This window comes from Nicotiana tabacum, chromosome 16 (assembly GCF_000715075.1).
Source record: "Nicotiana tabacum cultivar K326 chromosome 16, ASM71507v2, whole genome shotgun sequence".
NCBI lineage: Eukaryota > Viridiplantae > Streptophyta > Magnoliopsida > Solanales > Solanaceae > Nicotiana > Nicotiana tabacum.
In genome coordinates, this window is record NC_134095.1 from 112,422,480 (window position 1) to 112,435,814 (window position 13,335).

The 13,335-nt window shown below is 37.1% G+C and overlaps 2 protein-coding genes across 3 annotated transcripts; one reads left to right on the plus strand and one right to left on the minus strand.

Annotated features, from left to right (window-relative positions):
* Window positions 1–3,179: 3,179 nt before the first annotated feature.
* Window positions 3,180–4,829, plus strand: LOC107760374 (thioredoxin H2-like). Of its 2 annotated transcripts, XM_075233220.1 has the most exons (3): window positions 3,180–4,166; window positions 4,266–4,388; window positions 4,475–4,829. In XM_075233220.1, exons 2-3 carry the CDS (start codon window positions 4,311–4,313, stop codon window positions 4,643–4,645), a joined length of 249 nt encoding a protein of 82 aa, XP_075089321.1. In that variant the 5' UTR covers window positions 3,180–4,166; window positions 4,266–4,310; the 3' UTR covers window positions 4,646–4,829. The 2 variants fall into 2 exon arrangements, with proteins under 2 accessions (XP_075089321.1, XP_075089320.1); XM_075233219.1 differs by having other exon boundaries at window positions 3,180–4,388.
* A 223-nt stretch (window positions 4,830–5,052) lies between these two features.
* Window positions 5,053–7,983, minus strand: LOC107760373 (dnaJ homolog subfamily B member 4-like; the record flags this gene model as incomplete). The annotated part of the gene is given in 2 exon segments (NM_001324678.1): window positions 5,053–5,856; window positions 7,492–7,983. Coding segments are annotated over 2 exon segments (921 nt in total). The 3' UTR covers window positions 5,053–5,408.
* Window positions 7,984–13,335: the final 5,352 nt, after the last annotated feature.

Sequence of the window (13,335 nt, forward strand, 5' to 3'; positions counted from 1 at the left end):
CTATTTTAAGAAGTTTGGTCCTCGAACTGGGGTATTCTCTTTTGCTTCACCGGTTTGAACTTGGGGTTGATGCTCAGCCGGTGTTTTGTTATTTCTGGTGGGATCCCTGTCATATCTAGATGGGATACCAAGCAAAAAAATCTATATTATCGATAAGAAATTGAATGAATTTTCTCCTGAGTTTGGGAGTTAACCCCGTTCCCAGGTATACCTTTTTCTCGGGCATGCGCTCAATCAGTATGATCTGTTCTAGTTCCTCGACCATTGATTTGGTTGCGTCCGAGTCTTCGGGAACAACAAAGGTTCGAGGAGTAAGGAAATCCTCTTCTTCCTCTTTGATTACATGTTCCTCCGGCTCGATCGGGACTGGGATCGGTGATTGCTATTTGGCCGCTTGCTTATCTTTGGCCCCCAATTTTTCCGAGGTCAAAGGCGTTGGTATCAGTGTCACTACATCGACTGCAAACATTTTCTTTGCAGCGTGTTGCTCTCCGTAAATTGTTTTCACACCATCCTCTGTTAGGAACTTCATCATCTAATGAAGAGTTGAAGGTACTGCCCTCATGTTGTGTATCCATGGTCTCCCGAGGAGCGCATTATACCTCATGTCGCCTTCAATGACATGGAATTTTGTATATTGTATGGTCCCGACTACATTTACTGGAAGGATGATCTCCCTTTTTGTTGTTTCGCTTGCTATGTTGATGCCATTTAGAACCCGTGATGCAGGCGCAATCTGATCCTATAAGCCGAGCTGTTCTACGACCCTTGTTCTAATTATATTTGCTGAGCTACCTGGATCCATTAGAACACGTTTAGCTTGAATCTTATTTAAAAGAACATAAATTACCAGGGCGTCATTGTGTGGATGAGATATGCCTTCTACTTCCTCGTCATAGAATGATAGGACATCCTCGGGCACATAGCTCCGAGTCCATTTTTCTCTGGTGATTGACACCTTGATGCGTTTGAATACAGGTCTTTGTGGGACATCGACACCGCCAACGATCATGTGGATTACATGTTGTGGTTCTTCCTACTCATTTTTTTCTTCTTGCATCTCTCTCCCTGAAGTGATTCTTATCTCGATCACTGAGAAACTCTCGAAGGTGACCCTCGTTGAATAACCGAGCTACCTCCTCCCTTAGCTGCATGTAGTCTTCGATTCTATGGCTATGTGTGCTATGATACTTACACATCAAGTTTGGATTCCTTTAAAAGGGATCGGTTTGTATAGGCCTAGGTCACCTGGTATCTTTGATTCTTCCAATAGCCGACAGAATCCCTGATGTACCTACACTAAAATTATACTCCGACAATCGAGGTGCATCCGCGGGGTCAGTATGTTTATCGAACCCGTTCTTACTCATGAGTCCCTGAGAGCTTTGACCTGGATCGTTTCTCCTATCATTTCGAGGAGCATTACGGCCCGAGTCGTTATTTCTCCTAATCGACATATGGCTGATATCGCTCCTTGTTGGATCTTGATTCCCAGTCTGTATCCCTCAGGGGCTTAGGTTCCAACCTGTTAGGATGAACTAAACCCGAGGGGGCTCCCAGCTAGTTGTCCTCGACCCTAATCTTTGATTGGTAACGGTTATGTACGTCCGACCACGTCACAGTTGGGTACTCGATCAGATTCTGCTTTAATTGTCGAGACGCGATCGAACTCCTCTCATTCAAACCCTGCATAAAAGCTTGTACCGCTCAGTCATCCAAGACCGGTGGTAATTCCATTTGCTCCATCTGAAATCTGGACACGAACTCCCTTAACATCTCGTCGTTCCTTTGTTTTATCTTAAAAACATCTGATTTCCTCGTAGCCACCTTTATGGCACCAGCATGTGCTTTCAAGAAGGCATCTGCTAACATAGAAAACGAATCGATAGAGTTCGGGGACAAGTTGTGGTACCAAATCATGGCTCCTTTAGACAAAGTTTCCCCGAATTTTTTCAACAATACTGACTCGATCTCATCATCATTCAGGTCGTTCCTTTAATTCCGAAAGTATATGAGGTAATATGCTCATTAGGGTCGGTTGTCCTGTTATATTTGGGTATATCAGGCATGCGAAACTTTTTAGGAATGGGCATCGGAGCCGCGTTCTGAGGGAATGATTTTTGTATGAACTTTTTGGCATCCAAGCCTTCAAGACAGGGGGTCAAGGCAGTTGTATCAAAGGTAGCTTCCCAGTTTGAGCATCCCCTGGTATTTGATCAACACGGGAGTTATAAGTCTCCACCTTTTTGTCATTTTTCTCAATCTTCTTTTCTCCGGACTTGATTCTCTTGGCGAGCTCTTCGAGCATCCTCATAATGGTGGGGTCAGTCCTCGAGCCATTTTCGTTTGACCTCTTTGGCGTTGGTTCAACACGTCGAGTGTTTTCCGGTTCTGCTATACTCGAAGTTTTATTCTGATGCTGAAGTTGAGCGATGGAAATCTGTTGAACTTGCAGCATCTCGAATATCACTTGGAGGCTGACTCCCCCCTCCCCTATACCGTGTGTTCCTTGGCCCCCACAACGGGCTTCCCTGCGTACACTTCCTCCGGGGTCTGCACCTAAATCTGCATTCAAAGCAATGTGTGAACTAAGTTCAACTGGTTCCATATTTGGCACTTTCCCAGGGTTTATCGGTGGTATACCGACCCCTACATTGTTGTTTTCCCCATGAAATCCAAGACCTTCGTTGTCATGAACAAGTGCGTTTTGCAAGTTCGACATGTTTAATCCTAAGAATCAAAAAATTCTTGACAAGAAAAAGTGTAAAATAACATGTGTTATGAGAATTAGTAATGGAATAATCACTGTTATCTTTAGCCCCACGGTGGCTGCCAAATTGTTTACCTCGAAAATACGAATTTGATTTGTGGTTTTAAAGATACATGATCTAGTTCAATACTAATTAATAATCAAGAAATCTGAAGTACGATGAAAGAAATAAGTAAGACCAAACCAGTAGATAAATCAATCTCGACCTCAAGCCCAAGTTACCTTGAGATTGGTCAAGAACAATAAAGCAAGAATAATAAAGCTAAAGGACAAATCTGATGAACAATGAGCGAAAAGTAGAGAGTATATTCTTTGCCAATGATTGGATGATCTTTACAAATGATTGGGGTCCCCTTTATATAGGAGGAGAACCCTAAATAGGTACATTTCCATTTACAGTAAAGAATCTTATTGGGATAGTTGTCTAACCGCCTAGTACGAATTAGTACTAACTCGTACAAATCTATTTCGAGATTTATGCTATGATCTTGGGGACGTGGCAGGAATCTTGTTCTTCTGTAACAAACTCGTAATGGCATTGTCTCGGAGTCGGTTGTACTTGGCTCCGATGTTCCTCGAGGACTTAGGTCTTCGAGCCTCTTATTCTAACTTTGAGCTCGAGCTTGGTTTATATCGAACTTTTGTCCTCGAGGTGACCTCTCGAGCCTACAAAATCGAAGGCATATGTTGGAGGCATATATCAACTTAGCTGTACGAAATGCTATCTGGCTGACCCCTTCTGTTATACATTATAGGGAAGTTTTATGCCTTAAGCTATCTTGAATCAGTACGAAACAATAGTTGATATGGTTAATGCTTTTATCTAAACACAGAAATGTTCCGTAGTCCCACTGCTGCTTTAATTTGAAGCATTTCGTTCTCAAAATCTTAGAATATTTACTTATTAAAGCTTCTCTATAATAGCAAACAAATTAACAATATTTAGAGAATAAAGTTGTACTGACCCCACTATTAGCAATATTTAAGGACAGCACCAACACAAAAAGCAAAAAGCTAAACTAGAGTTTAATTGTCTATAAGTGAGATTACTAGCAATCACATATTTCCACATATGACTGATCTTGAACTTACTAAAGAACATATTCTTCTTCACTTTAATTATTTGAATAAGATTTTTTCCAGACATCAGCAAGCGATATAAAAAGGGTCCCTGCCAAATAGTAAGTCCAGCATCAAGAGAAGGTATTTTTTCCACTGACCCAAAATTCTGAAAGCAAAAATCTTTATTGAGAAAATGGGTGCCAACAACTCTTCTGCTTGGCATCAAACTAATGCACTGTCAGCAATTCTACCCATGAAGACTCAAGTTACCCATTTCCATTCTTCAGCAAAATGAAAGCTCCATTTTGACACTTTAAAACAAACAAACAAATTGGTAAATATTTTGCTGGATTTTTATGCAAAGTTTTAAAAGAAAATATTACTATATATAGGCTATACTAATATTATTGGCCCTTTTTCTTGTGGCTGCTAGATTGTTATTGACTTCACAGCTACATGGTGTGGTCCTTGCGGACATATGGAGCCAATTATCAATGACTTTGCTGCTAAATATTCCGACGTCGAGTTCATCAAGATTGATGTGGATGAACTGGACGTATGAACTTTAATTATATGCTTTGCTTGCATGTTTTGGTTGTTTGTTCCTGTCACTAACAATGAATTTTGAATGTTTGAAAACAGGATGTAGCTCAAGAATATGGGGTGCAAACAATGCCAACATTCATGCTGATACAGCAAGGGAAAGTAGTTGATAAAGTTGTGGGAGCAGATAAAGATGGGCTGCAGAAGAAGATTGAGAATAACAGAGCTTATGAAACCAAATGGCTTGATCAGGGTCTGATAATATGTTAGTGGAATGTCCAAAAATCTTTATCGCCTTTGCAATGAAATAACTGGCAACGCCTAACTTCCATTATGTTTGTTTATGTATTTACTCAATCACTGGCTCATCACTTCGATAAGGGTGATGAAAGCACAATTGTCACTGGTGTATATTGGTGTGAATAAGAAGATGCCTTTGCATGTTTTGTGTTCATAGGATCTCTCTTCCAAATCCAGCTAATATATTGAACAAAGCCCTGCATAAATGTCCATAATAACAGAAAAGCTCACATTCTTCTGGGCTAACGAGGAACAAAATGTAAAGCCAAAACCTGGATAGAAAGCAAACATATGAACGAAAGATGGCAAAGGAAAAATACTTCATCCATGCCAATGGCAGAAAACCAGACATGACAATGCCAAAAAACCAACAAATATATTCATTACCAGTCTACCACAGCCCACAGTTGAAATTCACAACCAGAACAAGATAGCAAGCTATTCCCGACTCCAATTACTTGAAGTATAGCATCTACCTCCAAATCAAACATTAAAACTTAGTAAACTACCTAAGGTGTTTAATATCCAACATGAGAATTACATAGGCAGCTGGCATAGCTGCTAGAGTGCTCCTTTTATGGCGCTAAATAAAACTAAACTTTGAGAGGCATCGTCAAAACAATAATCCTACTATGCACAATTCTCCTGTCTAGCATAAACTTTCCAAGTATTTACATTCCATTGCACTTCCACAATCAGTCAGTGTTAGTGATACCTTAAGTTAAGCACTGGATTAGTCAACAGTCCTGCCCAGCACTCTTCTGATATCCAATTTCTGATCTGAACTAAGCCTTGACGGGAACTTAACCTCAAACTTGATCCTCAAATTTCCTTTCTTCCCGGGTTCTTTTGATATTGGCATTCCTTCATCTGCGATTATCTGCTCATGTCCTGGCTTAACAACATCTGTGATTGGTATCGTGAGTTCCCTTCCATCCAAAGTAGCCAAGTTGATAATCTTCCCAGAGAGAGCATCTACTAATGAGATTTTCTGATTGATCACTAGATCATTTCCATCTCTCTTGAAGACATCATGTGGCTTTTCATCGATTACAAAAATAAGATCACCAGGTGCAGCTCCAGGTTCATGGTTCCCTTTCTCTGGAAAAGTGATTTTTGTGCCTTTCTTCCAACCAGGTTTAATGTGTATTGCCAAGACCTCTTCAATTGTTGTAGGCTTACTGCAAATATAGTTAATCTCATTAAATTCAAAATAATTGATTGTAACTTCTAAATAAAATATATGCAAGGCTAGTAACCACATGTTCATGTTAAGTCATAGCTGTCTTATCCCCTCAACCTCCTACACCACTCCTTCGAAAAAAGATTATGCTGCTTTTGGAAGCCAGAAATTTTGGCCTCCAATCAGCTGTAATTTATGCTAGAAAATATATCATTGCCAGCAGGAAATGAAATATTCTGCACGAATAATCTACTTCCCTGGTGATCATAAGCAAGCAATGTTTGTCTTATATTCTGTATAGTGTATAGATATGGAAAAATATCAGCGAAAGTAGCTTTGATCCTTAATCAGATCTCTGATAAAAAATTTGACTGATTCGTAATAAAATAATGATAGAAGCATGTCTTCCACAACTGTAACAACATATTATTACCAAAAAAAAAAAAATGTAACAACATGTTATTCCTCAAAGCAGAGAAGTATTCTTGCAAAGCAAGATATAAGTCTAATATAACTGGAAGTACGTAAATGCATAGGAAAAACACTACCTCAAGAATACATTCAGATTGGTGAGCATTGAAGGTATTGTATTCTCTTAAAATAAATGATTCTGGAATCAGCAAAATCCAAATATTTTAATTTCTACCTTCAATTTCCATCATTTTCAAAATGAGAACTTAAAACAACATCTAACTCTTAGAAAGATAGCTCCAACAAGAATCTCACAAATGGAATTGGGATGTCAGTGTACTATCAATCTCCCACCAAAATCCACACCAAGTAATCATGTTTAGATCAAAATTAACACTTCATATCAAGAGGCAGTTGGTAAAAGCACATTAAGAAAACTTTGTTGTCACAAGTGGCACTTGCAAATGGTTGTATGAGTTGATTTTGAATGGTCAAAAAGCTACAAACTCCTTCGGCTTGGTTCCAACTGTCACATCTAAAATTGGTCGAAACACTATGTTGGGCATTTGGGCATCAGTTTTGATAATCTGACATTCAAGAAAGTATCAGTAACTCTTGAATTTGATACTTCTAATTTCTTGGCATTTACTTCATACCACACGAACCACTTATATTCGCTATTTGGTGCTCTCCTGACAGATAAGCATAACTCAAATTAAATGTATTTCTGCCAGTTTAATGATACTCAAAGAACTTTCCCTGGACTCGCAATTATCATTTATTCGTTCTAAACAACCCATGCATATCCCCCATATGCTGTACAGTTTTGATACATTGTGCAATAATCTCAACGGGAGCCTAGAGTCCTAGAGGTTGACGCATGGAAGTAACTCCCTAAAGATCCAGATTCGTATCCTAACTACAATACTAACTTGGCTGCCTCTGCTCATGGCCTGAACTGACTATCCAGTAGATTAATTGAGGTGTGTATAGAATGTCCACAAGAGAAAAAAAAACTCAAAAGCACATACTGCAAAATTCTCCGCCCAATAGAACCAATCAACAACTATCATCTCCAATTCAACAGAATAATTCTTGAATGTAAATTGCTTATCAATAAAATTAAACCGGAATACTGAAAAAGTAAACATACAGAATTTAACAAATTAATATTGAGGATGATGTCACTTTTGTTAGTGTTAGTAATATGTAAGGCTCTTACCCAGTGACATCAAGAACAATCCTTGAAATCTTCATCTTCCTCTTAGAACCCTTGTACAATTCCTCCAAGCTACATGGCAACTTGTTCTCCACCGGCGCCGGCTTCCTAATCCGTACAGTACCACCAGTAGGACTCCTACTATACCCATCCGATCCACCAAAAAATTCCGCAAAAATATCTTCCGCATCACGCGAATCGAACTTAAATCCTCTCCCATTACCATTCATAGGTGACGAGGGATCGAATTGACCCGATTTCAACGCCTCATCGCCGTATATATCATAGATCTGACGCTTCTGTGGATCACTTAGCACATCATAGGCCTCCGATATCTGCTTGAATTTCGCTTCTGCTTCTTTCTCACTGTTCTTATCCGGATGCCATTTCATCGCCAATCGCTTGTACGATTTTTTCAAATCTTCTTCACTCGCATTGCGTGACACTTTGAGTATTTTGTAGTAATCAACGCCCATTTTCTCTCTCTCTCTTTTCCTGTTGATGAAAACGAAGAGGGAATGTAGGTTAAAGTGAATATATAACGCGTTTTTTTCGAGAAAGTTTTTATTTTAAAAAGGAAGCTGGATTAATCGTTGACCCGTAAAGAACGGGGAAAAACTCCGGCGAGTCGGCCGGTCGTCAACGCCAATGCGTAGGCTAGATAAATGGGCGGATGTTGAGCTAAGATACGCAGAGGGAGAAAGATTTTTTATATAGGGTTTGTATTAGGGTGACAGGGCTGTCACGTAAAAATATGTGATTATCCACTTGTTACATGCCACGTGTGTAACTAGGGTGATTGTGATGACGGGGGAATAAAATAAGGGAAGTAGTGGGGGGTGCTGAGAACGTGCAAGCGCGTAAAAAAAGGGCCGACAGAGTATCTTGTGTTGGAAGTGTGTGCGTTAAACAGAATCTGTTTTGGCGTCGCTGTACATGGCAATTTGGCGACTGGGCGGCGGTGTATATAACATCGCTTTTTGGACGAATAATTATTTATTTATACTATCAATATATTAATTACTCCCTCATATTATTTGTTATGAATTAATTAGGATAAATTTTGACTACTTTACCTTATTCATACTTTTATATTTAATATTTATTGTTATTTGAAAATTAAGTGTTTATAGTCTTCAAGAATATTTATTACTAAGGGTAAAAGAGGAAAAAGATAATTAATTTTGACTTGAATTTTTAAAGTGATAAATAATTTGAGACAACTATTTTTAGTAACCACGACTGTTAATATGAGACGAAGAGAGTAAATTTAAGTTGTATGTACTTGTAATATAAAGATTTTCTTATACTATCAATATATTTTTAAGAGATTACTTGTTCTTATTATAAGTACAGTCAAACTTCTTTTTTATAACAGTCTCATTTATTTCGATATTATTTTTAAATATTATTTGAATGTAATGGACAAATATTATCTAATGTGCGGATATGTGCTCAAATGTGAAGCATGATTACCGGTAAATTAATTATAGTAATAATTTTACAAATCGCCCATCTTGCTTAATTAAGATATATACTATATTAAAAGCACAAATCTCTTAGAGAAATGTCGTTCGCTTTTTTTTTCTTTAGAAATAGATTTCACACTAGACAAAATAGTCATTTAGTTATTTTCGGCCCTAATATTTAGGAGTTCGAATCAATTAATATGGTATTCAATAAATTTCCTAATATTTACGATTCGGAATCAATTAATATGTTTCCTTTTTTTTTTTTTTGGATTAGGTATCTTAGGAATGTAGTTTTATCCTTTTTTTACTTAGTAATTTTAGGAACGTTTTTTAAATATATAAACTCTTGAATTATTTATTTATACATCCAACACTTTCTATAAAAGCACGAATTATTCCTTCGTAGTGTAATCCCATGTTGGATTTTACGACTTTGAAATCAATGTGACAAAATTCTTTAAGTTCGTAACCCAAGTTAAATTTTACAACAATTAATAAATCTAATAAAAATATTCTACGATAATTTTTTTTTTTATCTTAACAAGGATCTGCTAGATTTACAGTAGTTGAAAGACTTTCAAGTATCAACTGAAATGAGATTAAAACTTCTTCCAAAGGTTGATTCCTTTTGGAATACTACCACAAATTATTAAATATCAAATGGAAGTTAACAACGACGGGTGTTATTTTGATATGTTGTGTATTAGGTTCTTCACATGTCTTCAGCAAAGATGATATTTTCATCTTCAGCTCATACAAATATTTTTCACGGCAATTCATAAAGAATTCTGACCGAGGAATCTATGTCCTTAGTGTAACGATGAAAATATACCGTCCACTTAACTTATAGTTACATCTTAAGTTATGGTTACAATAAAAGGACATCCAACTTCTCTTTACTATATTAAAAGGAAGAAGTCCCAAAAATATTTTTTATTTTTTTATTTTTTAAAATTAAGATCCACAAATATTGAAATTCAAAAAAAAATATTGATCTTTATATTAACATTTTAAAATATAATATTATTGGATAAAATAATAATTACTAAATATTTGAAATTTGGTATGATCTAGGATTAACAATTCGAATCAACAAGAAAATAAAGTATTTCCGAGAACAAATAATTACTTCTCTGAATTAACTAATTAGCAATATAATTCAATTAATTCGTTTATAAATTCATCATATGAATAAAATTATTTTTCAAATTGACATAATATGGTACATAACTTGCGCCCTTAAGAAGAGAATTGGCAACAAAAGAAATCAAAAAATAAGAGGAAAATTTGTTATAGTATAATATTAAGATGATTTTTTAAAAGTTATATTTATTGAGTTAGATACACGCGCAACGTGCATAGCCTAAGACTAGTAATCCTAAATATGATAACTAGAATTAAAGGATAAGCTCACATAGTCATACAAATGATTAAACATGAATCATAGAAAGCACACAATCCAAACAAGGCATAATGGAAGCCTAAATTCTAATCCGGTCATGAATCACACATAGCACATGCATATACGGTCGTCACCTAGCATATATGTCGCTTCCCATATATTCCAATTAAACAAATAAAGTCAAATCCTAAGGGTTATTCCACACAACAAGGTTAGGCAAGATTTATACTTTAACAAGCCCAATTCACCTTCCAAAATCGTGTTCCATTTAGAAATGTAACGACACGATCGGTCGTTTTGCTTTCTAAAACTATGTTCCTCTATTTGAGACCTCTCGTATATGGCTTTCCTATTTTATGACTTAGAGGGACAGTTGGTTTGTTTTTGGAAGGGTTCAGGTTGAATTCGAAATATTTAGTTCCATAATAGTGGCCTAAGGTGGCTAAGTTTGACTTAAGTCAATACTTTGAGTAAAAGACCTCAAAATTGGGATTTGAAGGTTCTAATATGCTCGTATTAATTTTTGACTTGGGGGTATATTCGAATTGAGTTTCGAATGGTCCGATAGCGATTCGGCGCTTATTGGTAGAAGTTGACTTTTTGAAGGTTTTAGAGTTTGCTAAGTTTCACTTGGAGTGTACTTTGGTGATATCAGATTCCGGTTGGTATTTTGATCCTGGGAATAGGTTTGTATCATCGTATTGGAATTGTGTGTGAAATTTGGTTCCATTCCGAGTTGTCTAAATATGATTCATCGCGTTCGGAGTTAGTTAAAATAAGTAGGAGTTTGGAAAGTTGATTAGTTTGGTTTGGATTGCGATTATTGGTTGTGATATTATTTTATGTGTTTCGAGATATTAAGCATATACGAATTATGTTTATGGACTTGTTGGTATGATTTGATGGGATCCCGGGCATCCCGAGTGAGGTTTGGACCACCCGGAGAAAAGTTGAAGTTAGCAAATTTTGTTGCTATCTGGTGTTCACCACGATCGCGAAGAAGGTCTCACAATCGCGGAGTGTTGCTTGGGCAAGAGAGAAATTGATTTTAGCAATCACGGAATGGGCATCTCAATCACGGAAAGTGATATGGTTGTGTTTTGAATTTGCGTGGTGAGAGTCGCGAAAGTATGCTACACATGAGGTCTTTCGCGATCTCGTAGGAGTGAATTCTAGGGCTGGAAGGATTTGGCCTTCGCGTTTGCGGAGCTTGGCTCGCGTTCGCGTAGCTTTGGCCGGCTGTTGTTCACGATCGTGATTGGTCCCTTACGTTCGCAAAGAAGGGAATTTTGGTAGAGGTAGTATTGTCCTTTACGATCGCGAGGGTACTTCTACAATCGCGAAGAAGAATGACTGGGCAGAATATAAATTTGCAAATCGGGAATTTGCTTATTTCTCTCTTCTTAGGCGATTTTGGGCGAGTTGGGAGAGTCATTTTCATCAAGTAATACAAGGTAAGTGATTCCTACTTGTTGTGAGTAAAATACATGGATTATAAATAGATTTGTACATGAAAATTAGTAGAACTTGTCAGATTTTGTTAGAAAACCTAGAATTGGTAAAAACAAAAGGGGGATTTGACCATAAAATTTGACATAAAATTAGAAATAAATTATATATGTGAGTTTTTTATGCTATGAGTAATATTTAATTTCAAGAATTTTGGAAGGTGCATGGGCCCGGGATTGACTTGTGTTAACATTTCGTGTAGGGTTGAGAATTATTTCTAATTGTTAAATTATGTATATTTTGATTAGTTTGCACATTCTTTTTGGTAGTTTTAGATCGGTTGGCATTGGTTTGAGGTGTTAAAGAGGTGTTGGAGCTGATTCTCGGATTTTGGAGCAAGGTAAATCTCTTGTCTAATCTTGTAAGAGGGACCTTATTCCCGTAGGTATTCTATTTCCTATATTCTACGTGTAATAGGATCTATGTACGTATGAGGCGACGAGCGTCCATACGTATCTAGATTCTTGATATGTCTGGATAGACTCAGACTTACACCATGCTTTAACTGTACTACTTGAGTTAATCTTATCTATTTAAATGCTTCAATTTATGACTTAGCCTAAGATTGGACTTGAATAGTTTACCGAGCCTTGGTACTTTAAGAACTTGGTGAGATACTTGATTATGTAGAGTTATGATTTCTCTCACGGACTTTTCCTCGTGTTGTATTTATTTGTTCGGTAGTCCCGTGATTACTTAACTCGCACATATCTTCGTGAGTTGGGCTAGTGACCTGTCGTCTTATGGGATTGGACTGTTCGCCTCGACGGTACTATATTATATTCTTATGGGATCTGGACGTTCCCCTCAACAATACTCTTATGGGATCGGATTGTTAGCCTCGACAATATCATGTAATACTACTCTCATGGGTTCAGTCCATTTGCCTTGGCGGGATAATGTAATACCATTCTTATGGGATTGGGCCATTCGCGTTGGCAAGATTATATGAAATATCTCGATAGGTAGTCCGTGTGTACTTGAGTATCTTGACGGATTTGACCTACTTCTTTTATTAAAAAAACATATTGTACATATTTATCTATTTATTACTACTTTCCATGCTTCTTACATGTCTACTTTTTATGTACATTGATTATTGGACCATAGTAAGTGTTGATGTCGACCCCTCGTTGCTACATATTCGAATTTAGACTAGATACTTACTGGGTAGACGTTGATTTATGTAGTCATACTATACTTCTGCACTAATTGTGCAGGTACTGAAATAGGTAAATCGGGTGGTCACACAAGCGTATAGGCATACTTGCGGGGAGACTTAGTGGTGAGACGCCTTCTATGCCTCGACTCACAGTACATAAAGTCTTCATATTCTATATTTATTGTATTCTGCCTACTTTCATTCCAGACAATAGTTGTAGCAGTATTATATATTCTAGTAAATGCCTGTGCACTTGTGACATCGGGTTTTAGAATTTTAGACATATCTTCATGATTGTATTG

What these genes read in the sequence shown, in the direction of transcription:
- LOC107760374 (XM_075233219.1), top strand. Translation starts at nt 4,311, where the DNA reads ATGGAGCCAATTATCAATGACTTTGCTGCTAAATATTCCGACGTCGAG. An exon ending in TTGATGTGGATGAACTGGAC is followed by an intron (nt 4,389 to 4,474) that starts GTATGAACTTTA and finishes GTTTGAAAACAG; the next exon opens with GATGTAGCTCAAGAATATGG.